At 41.9% G+C, this 17,404-nt stretch overlaps 1 protein-coding gene across 2 annotated transcripts in view; it reads right to left on the minus strand.

The window, feature by feature from the left end:
- KDM5C (lysine demethylase 5C) overlaps positions 1 to 17,404 on the minus strand; it is a gene marked incomplete at its 5' end in the record, with an annotated part of 2,556,543 nt that overhangs the window by 2,329,835 nt on the left and 209,304 nt on the right. For both annotated transcript variants that reach the window (XM_044060510.1, XM_044060501.1), the window contains 1 exon segment: positions 14,931 to 15,142. In XM_044060510.1, coding sequence (XP_043916445.1) covers positions 14,931 to 15,142 — 212 coding nt within the window.

The following is a 17,404-nucleotide window of genomic DNA, read 5'->3' on the forward strand; positions in this document are numbered from 1 at the left end:
GTATTGTTTCATTTCTCTTTCACTGACTCAACTGCCCATTATAAAGCACAATGTTTAAGCCCTGCAAGCCTTCATCCCTAACTTTCCAGCTTAACGTGACACCCTTAAAATTTTTTCTTCTCAACTTCTACCGCCATTCCTTACACAATATTCCACTCTTCATATGATTATGCAATGGTATACCAAGATTTTCTATTGCAAAAGATTTTCCAGTCAGCTATTACATTGTGTGGTGCACTTATCTACATAACCCACTAAATGAGCAATGAAAGTTTTAAACTATGTGAGAGTTTGCAACATGACACCTCAATGGTATTATTCACCTTGCACATTTTTACTGTTATTTAAATACTAAGTGGTACAGATTACTGCAAATATCTTCATTTTTATAGGCTGTATATTTTATACCTTGGTTGTGGAGCATGTCTCCCTGAGCATCAAATGAAACTGTGCCATAACCCAGTTCAAATAAATAAAGGAAAACAGCTAAAATGCCACTACTACTTGACTTAGTAAAATAAATTAAACACTGCAATCTCTGTGCAAAGCCCTTGTCAGACAGCCAAGTAGTCATTTCATTAGAAAGACCTTCACTAACAAAGCTTCTCATGAATGTTTATGTCATAGCACAGTCAAGCATTATTAACAAGAGCCGAGCCTTAGGTCTGTAATCATATCTGTCAACTGTCGCCAATTTAGTCTCACGTTTTTGGTATGTTCTTCATAAAATGTGTGGTTTCCTGACAAGCCATTAAGTAATATAATCACTAAATGATAAACTATGATTTCACACTACACAGCCTTCAAACAATGTATGCGACTACAACACTGTTATTCTAGCAACTTTCTAACTATACAACAGCAATATGATTTTGGGCCTTTGTCCTCACATTATTTTTTGGCTTTATTCCTAATTTTTGAAGTTTGACAGCTACACTCCAACATCTAGTGCTGGTTTAATTTAAGACTTCAGATAAAGCAAAGTCTTCAGTGTGTAATAAATTTTTTTACTGTACAACCTTTTTACTCTTTGCTCCTAGCTTTTGTGCGTGACCTTTTACACTCTTTGTCTTGATGGTTGGTTGGGATATTTTACCATCACCATAACATTAAGAATATCAAATTATTTTTAGGCAGAGATTTCTCAGAGAATGACCAATCTAATCAGTCATCCTATACTGAAAAGCACACAAAAAGGGGAAAACATGTCATGTCTACAGCTAGTATCTGTTGGCTTTAAAGGCAGGACTGCACCATTAAAGACTTTTTTATACATAAAGTCAACAGGCATTCAGAAAGTACAGTTTTGTACCTACCATAAATGCAGATGTTAGAGTGTTCACCCTGCTGCAGTCATCACACTTGGGTTATCCTGCCGTCAGGCAGTCCCCACAGTCGGCCTGAGTTCCAAAGTCTTGGTCCGGCGTCGGTTGCTGTCGCTTCTTCCCTGACGTCAGTGCGCCAGGGGTATACAAGAGGCATCAGACGCCATTTTCTTCAGTTTTTCTTGCCCCAGATGTTACCTATATATATCTATATCTATCTCTATATCTCTATCTATCTATATCCATCTATATATATATCTATATCTATATATATATATCTATATCTATCTATCTATCTATATATCTATATATATATATATATATATATATATATATATATATATATATATATATGCTAATATAAAAATAAAACAATACCTTCAGGCACAAGCAAATACACCACAGAGGTTGTATAGGATAGAGTGGTACAGATAAGTTCAGCTAGTTCAGAGGGGATGGAGGGAGGGTAACCTGGACTGCAGCAGGGTGAACACTCTAACATCTACATTTATGGTAGGTACAAAACTGTACTATGTTCATCGTGTTACCCTGCTGCAGTCATCACACTTGGGTTGAATCCCAAAGCTAAGGATGGGTGGTGGAGTTGAACAGGGTTAGAAGAAGCTAGTAGGCCCTGCAAAACTGCAGTGGCAAAATCAGCTCTAGTCTTAGAATATAGAGATAAGTGATAGTGTTTAGTGAAGGTGTGCACTGAACTCCAAGTGGCAGCTTCCAGAATATCCTTGGTTGGCACACCCCTGAGAAAGGCTGCTGATGTATCTGTAGCCCTGGTGGAGTGGGACCTAATGTTAGCAGGTACCGGTTTCCCATGATGCTTGTAGCAGAAGCGAATGCAATGCCCTATCCATTTAGAAATGGTCTGTTTTGAGATAGCTTTTCCTTGTGATCCTGTAGCATAGGCTACAAAGAGCTGTTCAGATTTTCTGAAAGCCTTAGTTTTATCCAAGTAGTAACGTAATTGCCTGTGAATGTCCAAAAAGAGTGCAGGAGTCTTTCTCCTTTCTTCTGGGGATTTGGGAAAAAGGTGGGCAAATGAATGGTTTGGTTTAGGGCCACACTGGATACCACCTTTGGCATAAAGGAAGGGTTAGTTCGTAGAGAGACTCTGTCTTGATGAAAAACAAGGAAAGGCTCCACTGCCATAAGTGCCTGTAGCTCAGACTCTTCTAGCTGAGGTTATTGCTAGTAGCAGGTCAGTTTTTCATGAAAGAAATTTTAAATCAGCTGAAAAACCTGGTTCAAAGGGCGGCAGTGTAAGTTTTTCCAGAACAAAGTTGAGATCCCAAGTAGGTGTTGGAGCTCTCCTGGGCAGTCTTATGTTCTTAGCCCCTCTGAGGTACTGTCTTAGGAGTGGATGTGAGAATAAAGGAGGATCCATGTTGTAATGAGCTGAAATTGCTGAGGCGTGAATCTTAATAGATGAAAAGGAAAGTCCTTTGTGCAACATCTCAGTTAAATATTGTAGAATCTGAGGAATGTTTGGATCAAGGGGATTTTGGCCTTTAGCCTGGTTCCAGGTGCAAACTCTTTTCCATTTGTCTGGATAAGTTTTCCTGGTGCTGGGCCTCCTGGCCTCCAGAATGACATCCATAACAGCTTTGGATAGAGGTGTTGGCTGGTTGTTTAGGTAATTTGCCATGCAGCCAGGTTTAAAGTGTTGAGCTGGCTGTGTAGAATCTGATTGTCTCGCTGGGTGAGCAGGCGAGGAATTTGTGGTAAAATCCATGGTGGGCCGTGGGCCATGTTCCTTAGAATTGGATACCAATGCTGGCGTGGCCAGTCTGGTGCAATGAGTATCATTTGTGGCCTCTCTAATCTGACTTTCAGCAGTACCTTTGCTAGAAGAGGCAGTGGAGGAAAGGCATACACTGTTAATGTTTTCCAACTGAATGAGAGGGCGTCCACTTTCCAAGCTTGTGGATGGAATGTCCTTGTGCAAAATTTTTGAAGTTGGTAGTTTTGGGGGCTGGCAAACAGATCTATGTCTGGGCATCCCCATTTTTGAGCTATCATTGCAAATACTTGCGGATCTAGTTTCCACTCGTGTGGATCCATGATGTTTCTGCTTAGGTCGTCTGCCAATATGTTTTTCTTTCCTGGCATGAATTGTGCTTGTAATTGAACCTGGTAAGACAGTGCTGTGTTCCACAAGGTCATTGCTTGCCTGCATAGAGAGTAGGATTGTGTGCCCCCTTGCTTGTTTATGTACCACATTACTGTTGTATTGTCCGTCTTTATTATTAGTTGTCCTGGGTATAAGAGGTCCTTGAAAGCTGTTAGGGGATTCTGTACTGCTAGCATTTCTTTTTGATTGATATGCAGATGCCTTTGATCTGTAGTCCATTTGCCCTGAATGCACTGTCCTGCCATGTGTGCTCCCCAGGCACAGTCCGATGCATCCGTTGTCAGTTTGCCTGGCTGTGGGTAAGGTGAAAGGCTGACCCTTGTTGAGGTGACATGCCTGTGCCCACCATAGAAACTCCTGTTGAAGGCAGGGAATGAGTGGTATCACTGATTCCAAGCCGTGGCTGTGCAGAGTCCATACGCTTTTCAGGTACCATTGTAGTTTCCTCATATGCAGTTTTGCAAATGGTATTAGTAGTATGCAAGATGCCATGAATCCCAAGGCCTGCAGAATTTTTCTTGCAGGGAGTTGGGTCTTTGTTGCCATTAATTTGAAATATTGAGTCAGCTGTTGCTGCTTGTCTGGCATGAGATAAGTCATCTGGGCCATTGTATTCAAGCTGGCACCCAGGAATATTATGTTTTGTGAGGGCACTAGTTTTGATTTCTTTTCGTTTACGGTGTACCCTAGGCAACTTAGAAGGTGTTTGACAAATGCCAGATGCTTTAAAAGAATGTTCTTGCTTTCTGCTTAAATAAGGCAGTCGTCCAGGTATGGGTATATTTGAATTCCTCTTTGTCTGCAGTATGCAATTACTGGTGCCAGGCATTTTGTGAAGACCCTGGGCGCAGTAGATAAGCCAAAGGGCAGTGCAGAGAATTGATAATGCGTTGAACCTGCAATGAAGCGGAGGTATCTTCTGCAATTTTGTCTGATAGGGACATGCAGGTATGCCTCCTTGAGGTCTAATGTTACTAGCCAAGCATTCTTGCCCAGCATGGGAAGCTGCTGCTGTAGTGTTAGCATCTTGAATTTTGGTACTTGCAGATAGGTGTTCAGAATTGAAAGATCCACAATGGGTCTCCATGCTTTGTCTTTTCTTGGGACTAGAAAGAGTCTCGAGTAAAATCCTTGTCCTTGCTCCTGTGTAGGTACCTGTTGAATGGCTCTCATGTCCATGAGAGCTGTAATTTGTTTTTGTGCCTCTGCCCATTGATTTGGTGGCAGGTTTGGCATTCCTTTTATCCTTGGCAAGGTATGAAAGTGGAACCTGTATCCTTGTGAGACAATGTTTAGGACCCATTTGTCTTTTGTGATGATGTGCCAGTTGTCTGCAGAAAATGCTAATTTTCCTCCCAAGGGAGCTGCCAGGAGAGATTTGCTTGGTAGTTTGAGGATTGAGTCATTGTGTTTGTCTTCTGCTAGCTTGGGGCCTGTCTTCTCCTCCTTTATGGGTAGCAGAACCCCATTGGCGAGGTTTGTAAGGGCCTTGTGACTGACCTCTGCCCCTTGGGCATCTGTATTTGCCCCTCTGTGATCTGTCAGAAGCTGGAAAGGACCAGTTTTTTTGTTGGCCAATTTCTCCTGAAACGAGGAGGTTGTACCTGTAAAAAATCCTTGACCGTCTGCATAGACTTTGCCTTATCCTCCATTTTCTTTAAAACCTCTTCTGCTTTGACACTAAATACATCCTGCTGTAAAGGTGCATCCAATAATTTTGCTTTAACATGATCAGGTAGGGTTTTGTTCTTTTAACCAAGCATGTCTACGTATGACAGACCCAGTAACAGCTGCTCTACAGGAAGCTTCCAATGAATCAAATCCACATTGTAAAGTATGTTTGCCCACCTGTTCAGCTGCATGCAACAGATCCTGCATTTCCTTGAATTTAGACTGTTCAGAATGTGTGCTCATTTTTTGTTTTAATTGAGACATTAGGAATTGCTGATATTTCAGCATGTGAAACTGACAATTTAATGCTCTCATAGCCAGAGTTGCTGAGGTGTATATTTTCTTTCCCCATCTATCTAGGGCTCTGGAATCCCATTCAGAGGGCACAGGATTTTTAGCCATAGAAGCTTTAGCCCCCTTGGGACCCTGGGAAATTGTTTCTGGTTCACAGCCACAGGGCTTTTATAAAGGAATTTGTGCGAGTCAGGTACTCTGTAGTATCCATTAAATGCATTCTTAAACTGCTGTCACTGAAAAGATGATATGTATGTACTTGTTTTGATTTGATTTTATGGGTTTATTTGCAATTTATACTTTTGGGACAGAGTTGGTGGAATTCGAGATATTAGATACTTGATATTTTATATATACTTAATTTATATATTTGACAATATATTTTCTGGTTGGGTTACTTATATATAAAAATTCATAGTATAGTTAAATTATTGTGGGATGATGTAGATATAATTAAACATTGTGCTTGTCATAATGTTTAACACAATATAAAGTTGGGGATCTATTTGCATTAAATGCTGCATTATAATTAATATTAACATATCGATTTGAATAGAATAAATTTTATATTTATTTTTATATATACACATATGAAAAATATAAATTAGTTCATCTTAAAAGGTTTGTTCTTATTAGAACAAGGAATTTATATTAAGACAATTTATTAATGTAGTATGGTGCTTGGTTGCTTATTCTGTATTATTTTTATTATTATTTTTATTTTCATAATTATTTTTATTGTTTTTATGGTGTTTGTTCACCCATTTTTCATTGATGTAATGCGGCTTTAAATCTCTAATGGGATGTTCAATGAAAAATGTGTAATTAAATATAAAATGTATTTGTCTGTTGCTTGTTAACTGTTTTGTCTGAAGAAGGCTGGTTATTTTCTAGCTGAAAGCGCTCACATTAAACAGTTTTTACGTGAAGAACTTTTAAGCAACTTTATTTTTATAGTTGCCGGCTTTTATTGTTTTCGTTCACCTTTTACTAGTACTCTGTAGTATTTGCCTGGTTTGGCTGGAGCAGGAGGTAGAGAGTTTGGATTTAGACTAGACTCCAAGTAAACATCATCCACAATATCTAAAACTGGAGGGATAGCAAGTAGTCTGTGCTGGGGTAGTAAAAGGAACTCTCTGAGCCTTTTCTTAGAATCAGAGTAGTCCTGGCCTTCCCAGTGGAAATGTTCCCTCATGGTATGTAAAGTTTCCCCAAAGGAGTAGTCTTCAGGGGGAGATGCTGAGGAAATAGAGACTTCAGCATCAGAGTCTTCATAAGGGGGAAAAGTGTAATCCTGTTCCTCAGAAGAATCTGAGGAAATGGAAACCTGGTCAGAGGAAGCATAATCCTCCTCTTGTCTTGGTCTTTTATCTGGAGGGGGATGGGAACCCCTGATTAGGGTAATCAAATTTCAGCCATCTTAAGCATCTGTTTTCTTAGGCATGGGGCCTTGAACTGTAGGCTGATGTACAGTCTTTTTTGGTTTTAAAGGAGTTTTAAGCTTAGCATAAGATTGAATGGCGAGTGTAGTCTGTCTGAAGACACCTTCTGCAACCAAAGGTGTTTCCACTGCACCGGGGTCTCCTTCTGCTCCGGTGTCAGAAGGGCCTAATGAAGATGGCTGCGTCGGCCTAGTACACTCCGCTTGAGAATCCGCAGCTGTCTGGGGTTCCAAATCTGCGGTCACCAGGGGCTGCGTAGGCGCCTCACTGAAAACCGGAGAATTGGCGACAGGTCCAGCAGAGGCCTCGGAGTCTGGCTTGTTCCTAGGCTGCCTGTCCTTATCCTTGCGTTTTTTATGCATGCCGGTTGTCAGCTGCTCCGACGGCATGATATAATTAAATTTCCTACCAAAGTAATGTCGTGCGAAGTCGAAACGGCGTTTGATAGTTCGTTTATTAAACCTAGCACAAAACCGACAACCTGTGACGTTGTGGTCTGGGCCTAGGCAAGGAATACAATAAGAATGGAAGTCCTTATGAGGTTTTTGCTTCCCACAAGAAATGCAATTGTTAACTTTTTCTGACATCGGACTGAGGCAAGAAAAGATTCCTCAATGGGGTACTTAGCTTTATTGAAGACTTCGGACTGAAATCCGATTCGAAAATCTCAAGTATCGGCCGACTAGCACTTGCGAACTGCTTCTGCTTCGGGCACCGGGCGGCAAGAAAGACTGAAGAAAATGGCGTCAGATGCCTCTTATATACCCCTGGCGCACTGACGTCAGGGAAGAAGTGACAGCAACCAACGCCGGACCAAGACTTTGGAACTCAGGCTGACTGCGGGACCGCCTGACGGCAGGATAACCCAAGTGTGATGACTGCAGCAGGGTAACACGATGAACATCCCTTAAAGGTCTTAACAACTGCATATTAAGAGAGTATTTCATATAACCCATGGGTTTCCATCAAAGGACACAGCAACAACTCTGGTTTACATAATATCTATTTGTTAACTTTATTTTAGACTTCATAATCCTACATGGAAGTTTAAGGAAAAGGCAATCTACTAGCCAAACATTCAAAATCTTCTACACAAAAGGCACAAAAGCTGAAAACAGAAATATTTGTGGCAAAAAATTCAAAGATATGAAAATAAAATACAGTTAGCACAACTATACAAAAATAATAAGTTATGTACTCACCATAACGTTCAATGCAAGTTGTTCATATCGCCTTCATTCTTTACTGATGGGTTTGGAGCCAATCCATCGGCTCCGGTATGGCCATATGCAAAGCTTGAGGTCTTCCAGTAGCTCGAGGCCAAGTTCCTCTCTCATGATGCACTGTGAATCACCTCAGATCTTGTTTGCTGCATGTACTACAACCATATAATGAGCTATCCTCCTATGGAAAGGAAGAAGAAATTGAGCAACCAGGATGAGACCAACATCTAGGTCAACTATCAGCCAGGAGGGGGAAGGAGGGACGCAAGAATGAAGGTGAGATGAACAACTCACTTGGAACGTTATGGTGACTACATAACTTCTTAATGTGAAGTTGTCCAATCTCGCAGTTCATTCTTTACTGATGGGTAGCGCCTCTAGCACCATCAATCTCGGGTGGCTCACAGGAGAACATTCTTCAGAACCGCAGACCCAAAAGAAGCCCTGTCCCTGGAGGCCTTATCAACTTTGTAATGCATGATAAAGGTATGAGGTTTAGACCAAGTGTCTGCTGCACAAATGTTATCAAGGGGCAATTTGGCTTGGAACGCAGATGATGTAGAAACTGCTCTGCTTGAGTGAGCTTTAATCTTGTGCTGTAAAGGCATATTAGCAGCTGAGTAGACCAAGGTGATACAATCAGATAACCACTTAGCCACTGGTCTAACCCTTTCTGGCTTCAGAGAATGAAACAAACAGCTGGTCTGATTTTCTGATATATTTTGTTCTATCCAAATAAAATCTGAGCTGTCTGTGAACATCAAGTTTGTGCAGCATATAGTCCAACTTATTGGAATGATTAGGGAAGAAAACTGGTAACTCAATTACTTGGTTGATATTAGTTTCTGAACAAACTTTGGGCAAAAAAGGAGGGGTTTGTCCTAAGAGATACTCTGTCAGCATGAAAAATTAAACAAGGAGGGCTGATAGATGAAGCTTGAAGTTCTGACACTCTGCGGTCAGAAGTAATACCTACCAGAAAAATGGTTTTCCATGACAAATATTTGAGGTCACAAGATGATGCTGGTTCAAACGGAAGGATTATATGAGAAAGCATAAAATTTAGATTCCATGGAGAATAGGGAGTTTTCACAGGTGGTCTAGTATGAAATGTTCCCTTGAGAAAAGCCTTGGACAACTTGTGGGACATGATATTTAGCCTGTCAATCCTGAGATGAAAGTTAGATATAGCAGCCAACTGCCGCTCCTATATTAAAAATCAGTCAAGAATTCCAGTATGGATGTCAAGGGGGCTTGGTAGGGATCAATTTTCTGCTTAGAAGCCCATATAGAAAATCTCTTCCACTTACTAAGATATAATCTTCTAGTGGACAGCTTATGAGAAGACAAAAGGATCCGTTTTGTCTCATTGGAGAAGTTATGAAGCCTGGTTATGAGGGGAACTGGAGCAGCCAAGCTGTCAACTTCAGTGACTGCAGAGAAGGATGAAGGTCCCCCGATGGATGTCAGAAGGTCTGGAACTGGGTCCAGAATCCAGAGATCTTCCAAGAGATGACGTCGAAGGAATGGGAACCAAATCTGCCGAGGCCAATGAGGGGCTATAAGAATGATGGTCCTTCCCAGGGATTTTCCTTTCTGTAGAACTCGCGGTATCAATGGGATTAGTGGAAATGCAGAGAGGAGACCCGGGGGCCAATCTTGTACGAATGCGTCTCTCGGAGCTTCTCTCAGAGGAGGAATCAGGGCAAAGTAGCTTCTGCATTTCATGTTGATGTGGCTGGCAAAAAGGTTGCAGCAAGGCTGGCCCCATTTGCAGAAAATCCTGCCTGCAGTCTCTTTCTTGAGGGACCACTCGTGTGGCAACAATATTGCCCTGCTCAGTTTGTCTGCTATCACATTGGATCTCCCTGGGACATGCGTTGCCAACAGAAAGCACCGGGAGGAAACAGACCACTGCCAAACTCCGAGGGCTTCTTGGCAAAGGGGGTTAAAGACTTGGTTTCCCCCTGTTTGTTCAGGTACCAGACTACTGACATATTGTCTGTCTGAATTGAATCGTTCCTAGAGGAAGAGAGTCCTGGAAGTACTGCAATGCCAAAAGTACTGGTCTCATCTCCAGAACATTGATATGCAAATGTGACTTGATCTGTCCATGTGCCTTGGGCAGTCTTTCCCTGAAAACGCCCCCCCACCCTATCAGGGAATCGTCCGTGGCTACTAGAGGGGATAGAACAAAGGGGCATCCTATGGTGACATGAAGAGACATCAACCACCACTGGAAATCTTTCTTGCAAGAGCTCGTAATCAAAATAGTGTGATCTACTGGAAGTTCCGGATAAGACCACTGAGTAAACAGCCATTGAAGAATCCGCATATGCATTCTTGCTAATGGTATGGCTAGGACTGCTGCAGCCATCAAACCCAATACTTTCAGAACTTCTGAAGCTGGTGCTCTGTCTTTCCACACCAATGTGCTGACATGCTGATGAAGAAGGAAGACTGTTTCGATTGGTAGTCTTAGAGTGGTGGTTGAAGTGTCTAGCTCTGCCCCAATAAAAACGATACGCTGCAATGGTGACAAGGCAGACTTGTCTGAGTGGACTGTAATGCCTAAATAATTGCAGAGTGACAGAGTGTACTCCCTTGCCTGAATCAGTTGATGCCTGGTGGTGGCGGTAAGGAGCCAGTCGTCTAGGTACGGTAACACCTGGAATACTAGATGTCTCAAGTGAGCCGTGACCACAGCCATGCATTTGGTGAACACTCCGGGGACTGTAGTGAGACCAAAAGGCAGGGCTCGAAATTGATAATGATTGGCTCCCAGACGGAAATGCAAGTCATCTCTAGATGGCCAGGCCATTTTTATATGGTAGTACACATCCTTGAGATCTATCGAGCACATCCAATTGTCTTTCCCTAAGAAGGGAAGTAGAGACTGGAGCATGACCATCCGGAACTTCTCTTTCTTCACATACTGGTTGAATCTGCTAAGGTCCAAAATGGGTCTTCTGTCCCCTGTTTTGTTTGGAATCAAAAAGAACCTTGAGTAAGTCCTGGTTCCTGTTTGCTGGGACTGCCTGGATAACTCTCTTTCTAGCAACTTGTGGTCCTCTATGGTTGCTTGTTCCCTGTAACTGGGTGGAACGTCAGGGATACTTCTTGCCAGGAGTCTAGATACAAAGATAAGCAACCCCCGACTGCCTCCAGAGCAGGACAGTCGGGCCTCCTTTCAGGAGCGCTGGTAAGATTGACCAGAGAAGTGATCTCTCTCACCCTGATGTTGCAGACCCCCTCTGCCGCAAGGGTGGTGTCTTCCACTATTACCCCACTCCTCTGCCTCTAGAGGGGGGAGCTCACCACGTGTGTCCTGAAAGACTCCTTGTCTTTCCGGAACCACATTTTTCCTCCCCTTTGGCCTTTGGGATAAGGCTAGGTAGGGGGTGGAAATATGGACTCCGACGGCAGAGTCTTTTCCTCCTGTTCACACCTGGTCAGAGTTTCCTTCACTTTAGACCCAAAAAGGGATTAGCCATCAAAAGGGGTGTTTACGAAGATGACTTAAAGGGCTCAGAGAAGGAACACAAGTGCATCCAGGAATGTCTTCTAAGAGTGATTCCTGTACCCGCTGCCCTACTTGTTCCATCAGCTGCATAGGATACGAGACGCATGGATGAGTTGACAATAGAATTTAGGGTAGAAAGCTGGGCAACAACTTTCTCAGAGGCCCCGGCAGCTACTGTACCCTGAAGAGCATCCCCCAACTCCTTAAGATCTCTTCACAACTTAGTAAAATTGGTTAAGTAGTTTAGTGAATGGAGAGCAAAAGTCGCTGAACTGAACATGCATTTCCCATATCTACCCATGATCCTAGACTCTCTATTAGGAGGATGGATAGAAGTAGTCTCAGACATTTCCTTTTTGGTGGCCGCCACCATGGTATCAACAGGGACTCCTTTGGTTAAGTTTAATCTGGTGGGGCTGATATAAACTTGTTAGGCCTCCTAGGAACAGGCTCCCTGGACTCTGGTGACTCCCACGGCCTCCGAGAGACCAATGCAAGAGCTCATCAAAGGGCGGAGACACCCAAGAGGTGGACGGTTGTGACCAGACAGCCTTCAGGAGAACTGACATCCTCAGTAGGTCTTTTGGACTGCCAATATCCCCTCTGCCCAAGGATCTCAAGTATCTCAGCAAAGGAGATATCCTCAGAGGGGGACCACGGGGACCCTTCTGACTCATTCAAGTCAGTGTCAGATGTTAAAGACTCCTGTGGGGAGTCCAAGTGTCTCCTCTTGCACAATTTCTTCCTGGGAACTTCCTCAGTGGGAGCCTCTGGGGAGGTCTCGGAAGAGCAAGGGGCACCCTGTGGGGCTACCTGAGGCTCTGGGTCTCTACACCTAGCCTGGATGATGGAAGCAGAAGCAGACATAAGCACTTTAGGGGATGAGGAAGCAAGGCCTGAAGTAGAGGATGTCTTGGGGGACAAATCTCACCTTATGGCCTCGAAGGCACCACGGCTCCGATTCGGAGGAATAGACGGATCCAAAGGAACTGCCAAACCCCCCCCCCCCCACACACACACACACACAGAGGGCTCCGAGCCGGAGGTAGGAGCCAAGCTCATCAGAGCCGAAGCCCTGACAGGAAGACTCGGCACAGACAAGTCGGTCTGATTATCCTCCCTGGATCAGACTGGAGAGTGTCGGTGCCTAGATTCCCTGGTTGGCGCTGAGGACAATGGAGCAGGTCTCTTTTCCAAAGGCTCCACAATCAACAGGTCTGCTTCCTCTGGCTCCGAAGGCCTGGTACAGCTCGGAGGAGGAGTAAAAGCAGGAGTAGTGATTCCGAAGTCGCTTGGGTCGGAGCAGACAATTTATAGCAAGGCCTAGTGCCTATAAGAGCTTCTGCACCAATCGATCCATATCCAAATCCAACAGGCTGACAGAAGACCTAGAAGAATGCACCGACGGTGCCGATTGAAGCAATGGAGATAGAGGCACTTCGGATACTGGCTCCAAGGCTGTGGGCCGGCTCCGAAAGGAAAAGACAGTTGGCTCTGAGGTCTGGAGCGAATGTCGCAGAATCCTCCAATTTTTTTGATTTCTTAGACTGCTTAGAATCCTTAGATTCCACAGAAGATCTAGAGGACTTGGAAGACTTGCTGGTCACTCAACGCCTCTTGAAAAGTATGCTTTAACAGGCCTCTATTTCAACTTTCTTTTCCTCTCTAGCAACACTCTCAAAGAAAAGGAACATATGGCACAAGACTCCTGAAAGTGGACAGCTCCTAAACAACAAACACAAATTACATGTCCATTCGTAACAGACATTTTTTGGTTGCAGTCTGGACACTTTTTAAAGCCAGATTTTTGGTGCTTGTCTTTATCATCCGCCATAATACTGCTACAACAACCCACAAAGCAAATAACAACACACACACACTACCGAGCCTATGAAAAAGGTATCTCAAATATTAAGAAGGCAATTAGGCTCTAAAAATCACACACACACACACACACGAAATGAGCCTGATAAAGAATTTAACAGCTAGCAAAAAGCTGTACAACACTAAATATCTAAACACACTTCTACAGCTAAGGCCCAAAATATACGAAGCCAACAATAGAAAAGGCTACTTAAAGCCACTGGAAAACTACTCAACACAGCAAGAAAACTAGGCCAAAAACATGAGGCCGTTATTTAAAAGATTACTAATCACACACGGGAAGGGGAGCTTCAGAGAAGCTATAAAAGCTAACTACCTAAGTAATCTATCTATGAAAGTTTAGAAAAAAGTTATTACTAAACAACTGGTAAATATGAAAATATTTAAGTTGTACTGGCCCGAGCTTGCACTGGAATCTCCGATCAGATGCCACGGCAAACTAGATCTGAGGTGATTCAGAGTGCATCATGGGATAGGGGCTTGGCCTCGAGCTACTGGAAGACCTCAAGCTTTACATATGGCTGTACCGGAGCCGATGGATCAGCTCCAAACCCATCAGTAAAGAATGAACGGCAAGATTGAACAACTTCACATTTACAATTTCTAAAAGTAAAGACTTAATAAAACCCAACTAGGTACGAACAATTACAAATGGAACATTTGTAACACTTTTGGTTAAAGTACAGCTGTTTGTGGAAAATATGCAACTAAATATGCCCAAGTTGAAAGGAAAGCTAAAGAATGATGATGTCTGACTACGAATTATTCAATGTGAACATGACTTCTTTGCAATTCTCAAATGAGACTGACAAAATTCTACATAAGATCATAAATCGTGCACAAAAAATAGTTGTTTGCTTTAAGACTACTGCAGTACTCCTCTACCTCAGGTTAATATCACTGTCAGCATTATTCATTTCAGTTTAAATAAACTGAACATTGCAATGGATTTAACCAACAGATGGTTTAGTCAAGTGATGACTACAAGCAGCTGTTGCATACACCATGGCTGTAATCCTGAAAACTTTTTATAGTAACACTGACATGGAAATGCAATATTAATTCAAAAATAAAGTAATTACAACAAGACTAAATAGCTAAGTAAAATGGGAAGGCATATGACGACTGAGAGTAGCCACATACACCTGTAAACCTTAAATGATATCACCAGGCTACCACTGATATGAAGTGCCATCAGCAAGACTACATAGACAGGTTTTCACCTAGTCGCAGTACCTGATGGTTACAAACTTTATTAGCCTATACAAATTAAAGCATTTAACAGTGAAAGTTGGTAGATACCACAGTGGAAACACTCTTCTGGTAATCCACACCATTAATCAAATGATTTTATATGCCATAGAGAGCTTAGAGGTTTTCAGTAAGATTAAAAATGAATGATGTAGACAAATTTAGACCTACCTTTGCTACAGGTTTTCTTGTAAACTGGCTGTTAGCAGCATTTCTTCGCAACCGTGTTGATTTTGTGGAGACAGTGTTTGAATTTTCACCATTTTCTTCTTCCTCCTCTTTAATATCGTAACAGAATTCTACAGTGCATGGCTCCAGTCGGATGTCTTCCATTGGCTCATCTTTTACAATCAAAGTAGGAGGGCATTCAGGAATATCTTTATCTGATTAAAAAAAAAGTTTTACAATTAGGTACAATCTCCAATCATATTTAGATCAATATTCCATGCAGAATAAATAAATTAAATAAAGCCAAGTAACTTCCTTAGTTTTGACAATCTACAATGTACCACAAAACACCTTAGTAATGAAGTTCAGGGTTCTCAAAATCTCTGCAGCTTCACTTTCCTAAATGCAAAGAATGAATGGCACAGCGCCTAGCAATGCGGTCTCACATAATGTGGTCATCCAAGTATGAGACTGAGGAGCTCTTTTCTGTGTAGAGACTGAATGTGCTCCCTGAATCTGTGCAAGTTTTCACTTGAGTTTGAGTTTCCTTCTTGCATCCCAAAGACATGCAACAGTTCAAAAGGTAGTTTTTTTAAGATGGTCTTGGGTGTAACTTGTGACTATATGACGTCTGTTACGTGCAACAGGGTGAGAGAGGGGAGTGAAAAGTTAGACGATCTCTAACAGTTCTTAAATCAAATCTGGAACAGATGCTCGTGTTTATAAAAAAGGGATAATTAGTAGGACATGTATAAAATGCTGCATGATAACTGTAAGAATATATCAAAAAAGATTAAAAAAGATCAGAAAGAGAGAAGCAATTTACAGAGAACAATGAGAAGCCATCTGTAATGTCCCTCAACTATGCAACAAAGTTCTGAAGATGTAGCATTTTTGCTTGAAAGAGTTTGCATAATAAGTAATTTTATACCCCAAGCAAACTTGAAAACAATTTTTCCTCAAGACGACAGCAAATGCCACTCTAATCTGTCAGAACTGTTGAAGAAGCAAATGGCTGTAACTTAAGGAAATTATTCTTTTGAGCTGGAACACATTATCTGAATTGTACAGACAGTAAACAAGTTCTAGAAAATGGAAAACACTCAAACTAATTGAAGTAATGAATATTTTAAAGATAAAAGAACAGGAGTGGGATCTTTAAAAAAAGGGAGGAACATTTTATATAAAAATATTAATTTGTGAGAACAATGCTTTTATAATACTGAGGAGGAGGAAGAGGAGTGAAGCTTAAGGAAAGACAGGAATTAAGCAACGTATGTAACGGAGTGAATTACAATTAAAAAGAAAATAAACGTATGTAAAATATAACGCACGTAAATGAAAAATGTTATATGGTTTGTTTTCATTTCTATTAATGTATGTGTACTTATGTCTTAAGTGAAAATTTTAAGGTTTTTAAAAATAATTGTGTGTGTGTGTGTGTGTGTGTGTGTGTGTGTATCCAGCAATGAACTGGTTCTTCATCTAAGACTGGTCCTTTGCTTTATGCCTACTGGTTAGTGGAAGAGGCTCCATCTCCCCCGCTACCTCAAACAGGATATGCAGGTCTCTGAAACTGAATACAGCAGGGATGGACCCCAACTGTTTAAGCTACTCTAACCACAGTAAGCTGTACATAAAGTTAGAAAAGGTAATCATAACAGCCGATCTTCAGAACCACATCAGGCACAGCAGGGACACGTTAGCAAGCAGCTAGCTTACCACCAGTCAACCTCACTCAGCCATATTCAGAAGCATGAAAGTACAGTTGTGTACTCCTACCATAAATGTAGATGTTAGAGTGTATTCATTGTTGCAGTCATTACATTCACGGTAATCTACTGGCAGGTTACCCTCAGTCAGCCTGATTAACAAAGTCTTGGGTCCTGCGTCGGCTGCTGTCCCTTCTTCCATGACGTCAGGTCATCAGGGGTATAAAACATGCAGCTGACGCCATTACATCAGTTTTTCCTTGCCCCAGATGTCAGGTGTCCCCCAAATGGGGAGCAAAATATATACACACACACATATATATATATATATATATATATATATATATATATATATAAATTAAAAACACAAAAATATACCTCCAAACAAAAAAAAAATACACCAAAAAGGCTTTTAAGCATAGTAAACGTAAGTAGAGGTATAGTAAGAGAAAAACAGGGGGCTGGTGGGAGGGTAACCAGGACTGCAACAGTGAATACACTCTAACATCTACATTTATGTTAAGTGTACACAACTGTACTATGCTCCTCGTGTTTCACTGTTGCAGTCATTACATTTGGGTAGATTCCCAAATCTATGGTTGGGAGGATGGATTTATACAGCATTAGGACCAGCTATAAGGCCCTGCAAAACAGCAGTGGCAAAGCCAGCTCTAGATTCAGAGAAAACTGGCAAGTGATGATGCTTGGTGAAAGTATGAACTGAACTTCAGGTAGCAGCTTCTAGAATATCCCTGGTAAAAACAC

The sequence above is a fragment of the Protopterus annectens genome, chromosome 1.part0 (assembly GCF_019279795.1).
Source record: "Protopterus annectens isolate FY-2018-M chromosome 1.part0, PAN1.0, whole genome shotgun sequence".
Classification (NCBI taxonomy): Eukaryota; Metazoa; Chordata; order Ceratodontiformes; family Protopteridae; genus Protopterus; species Protopterus annectens.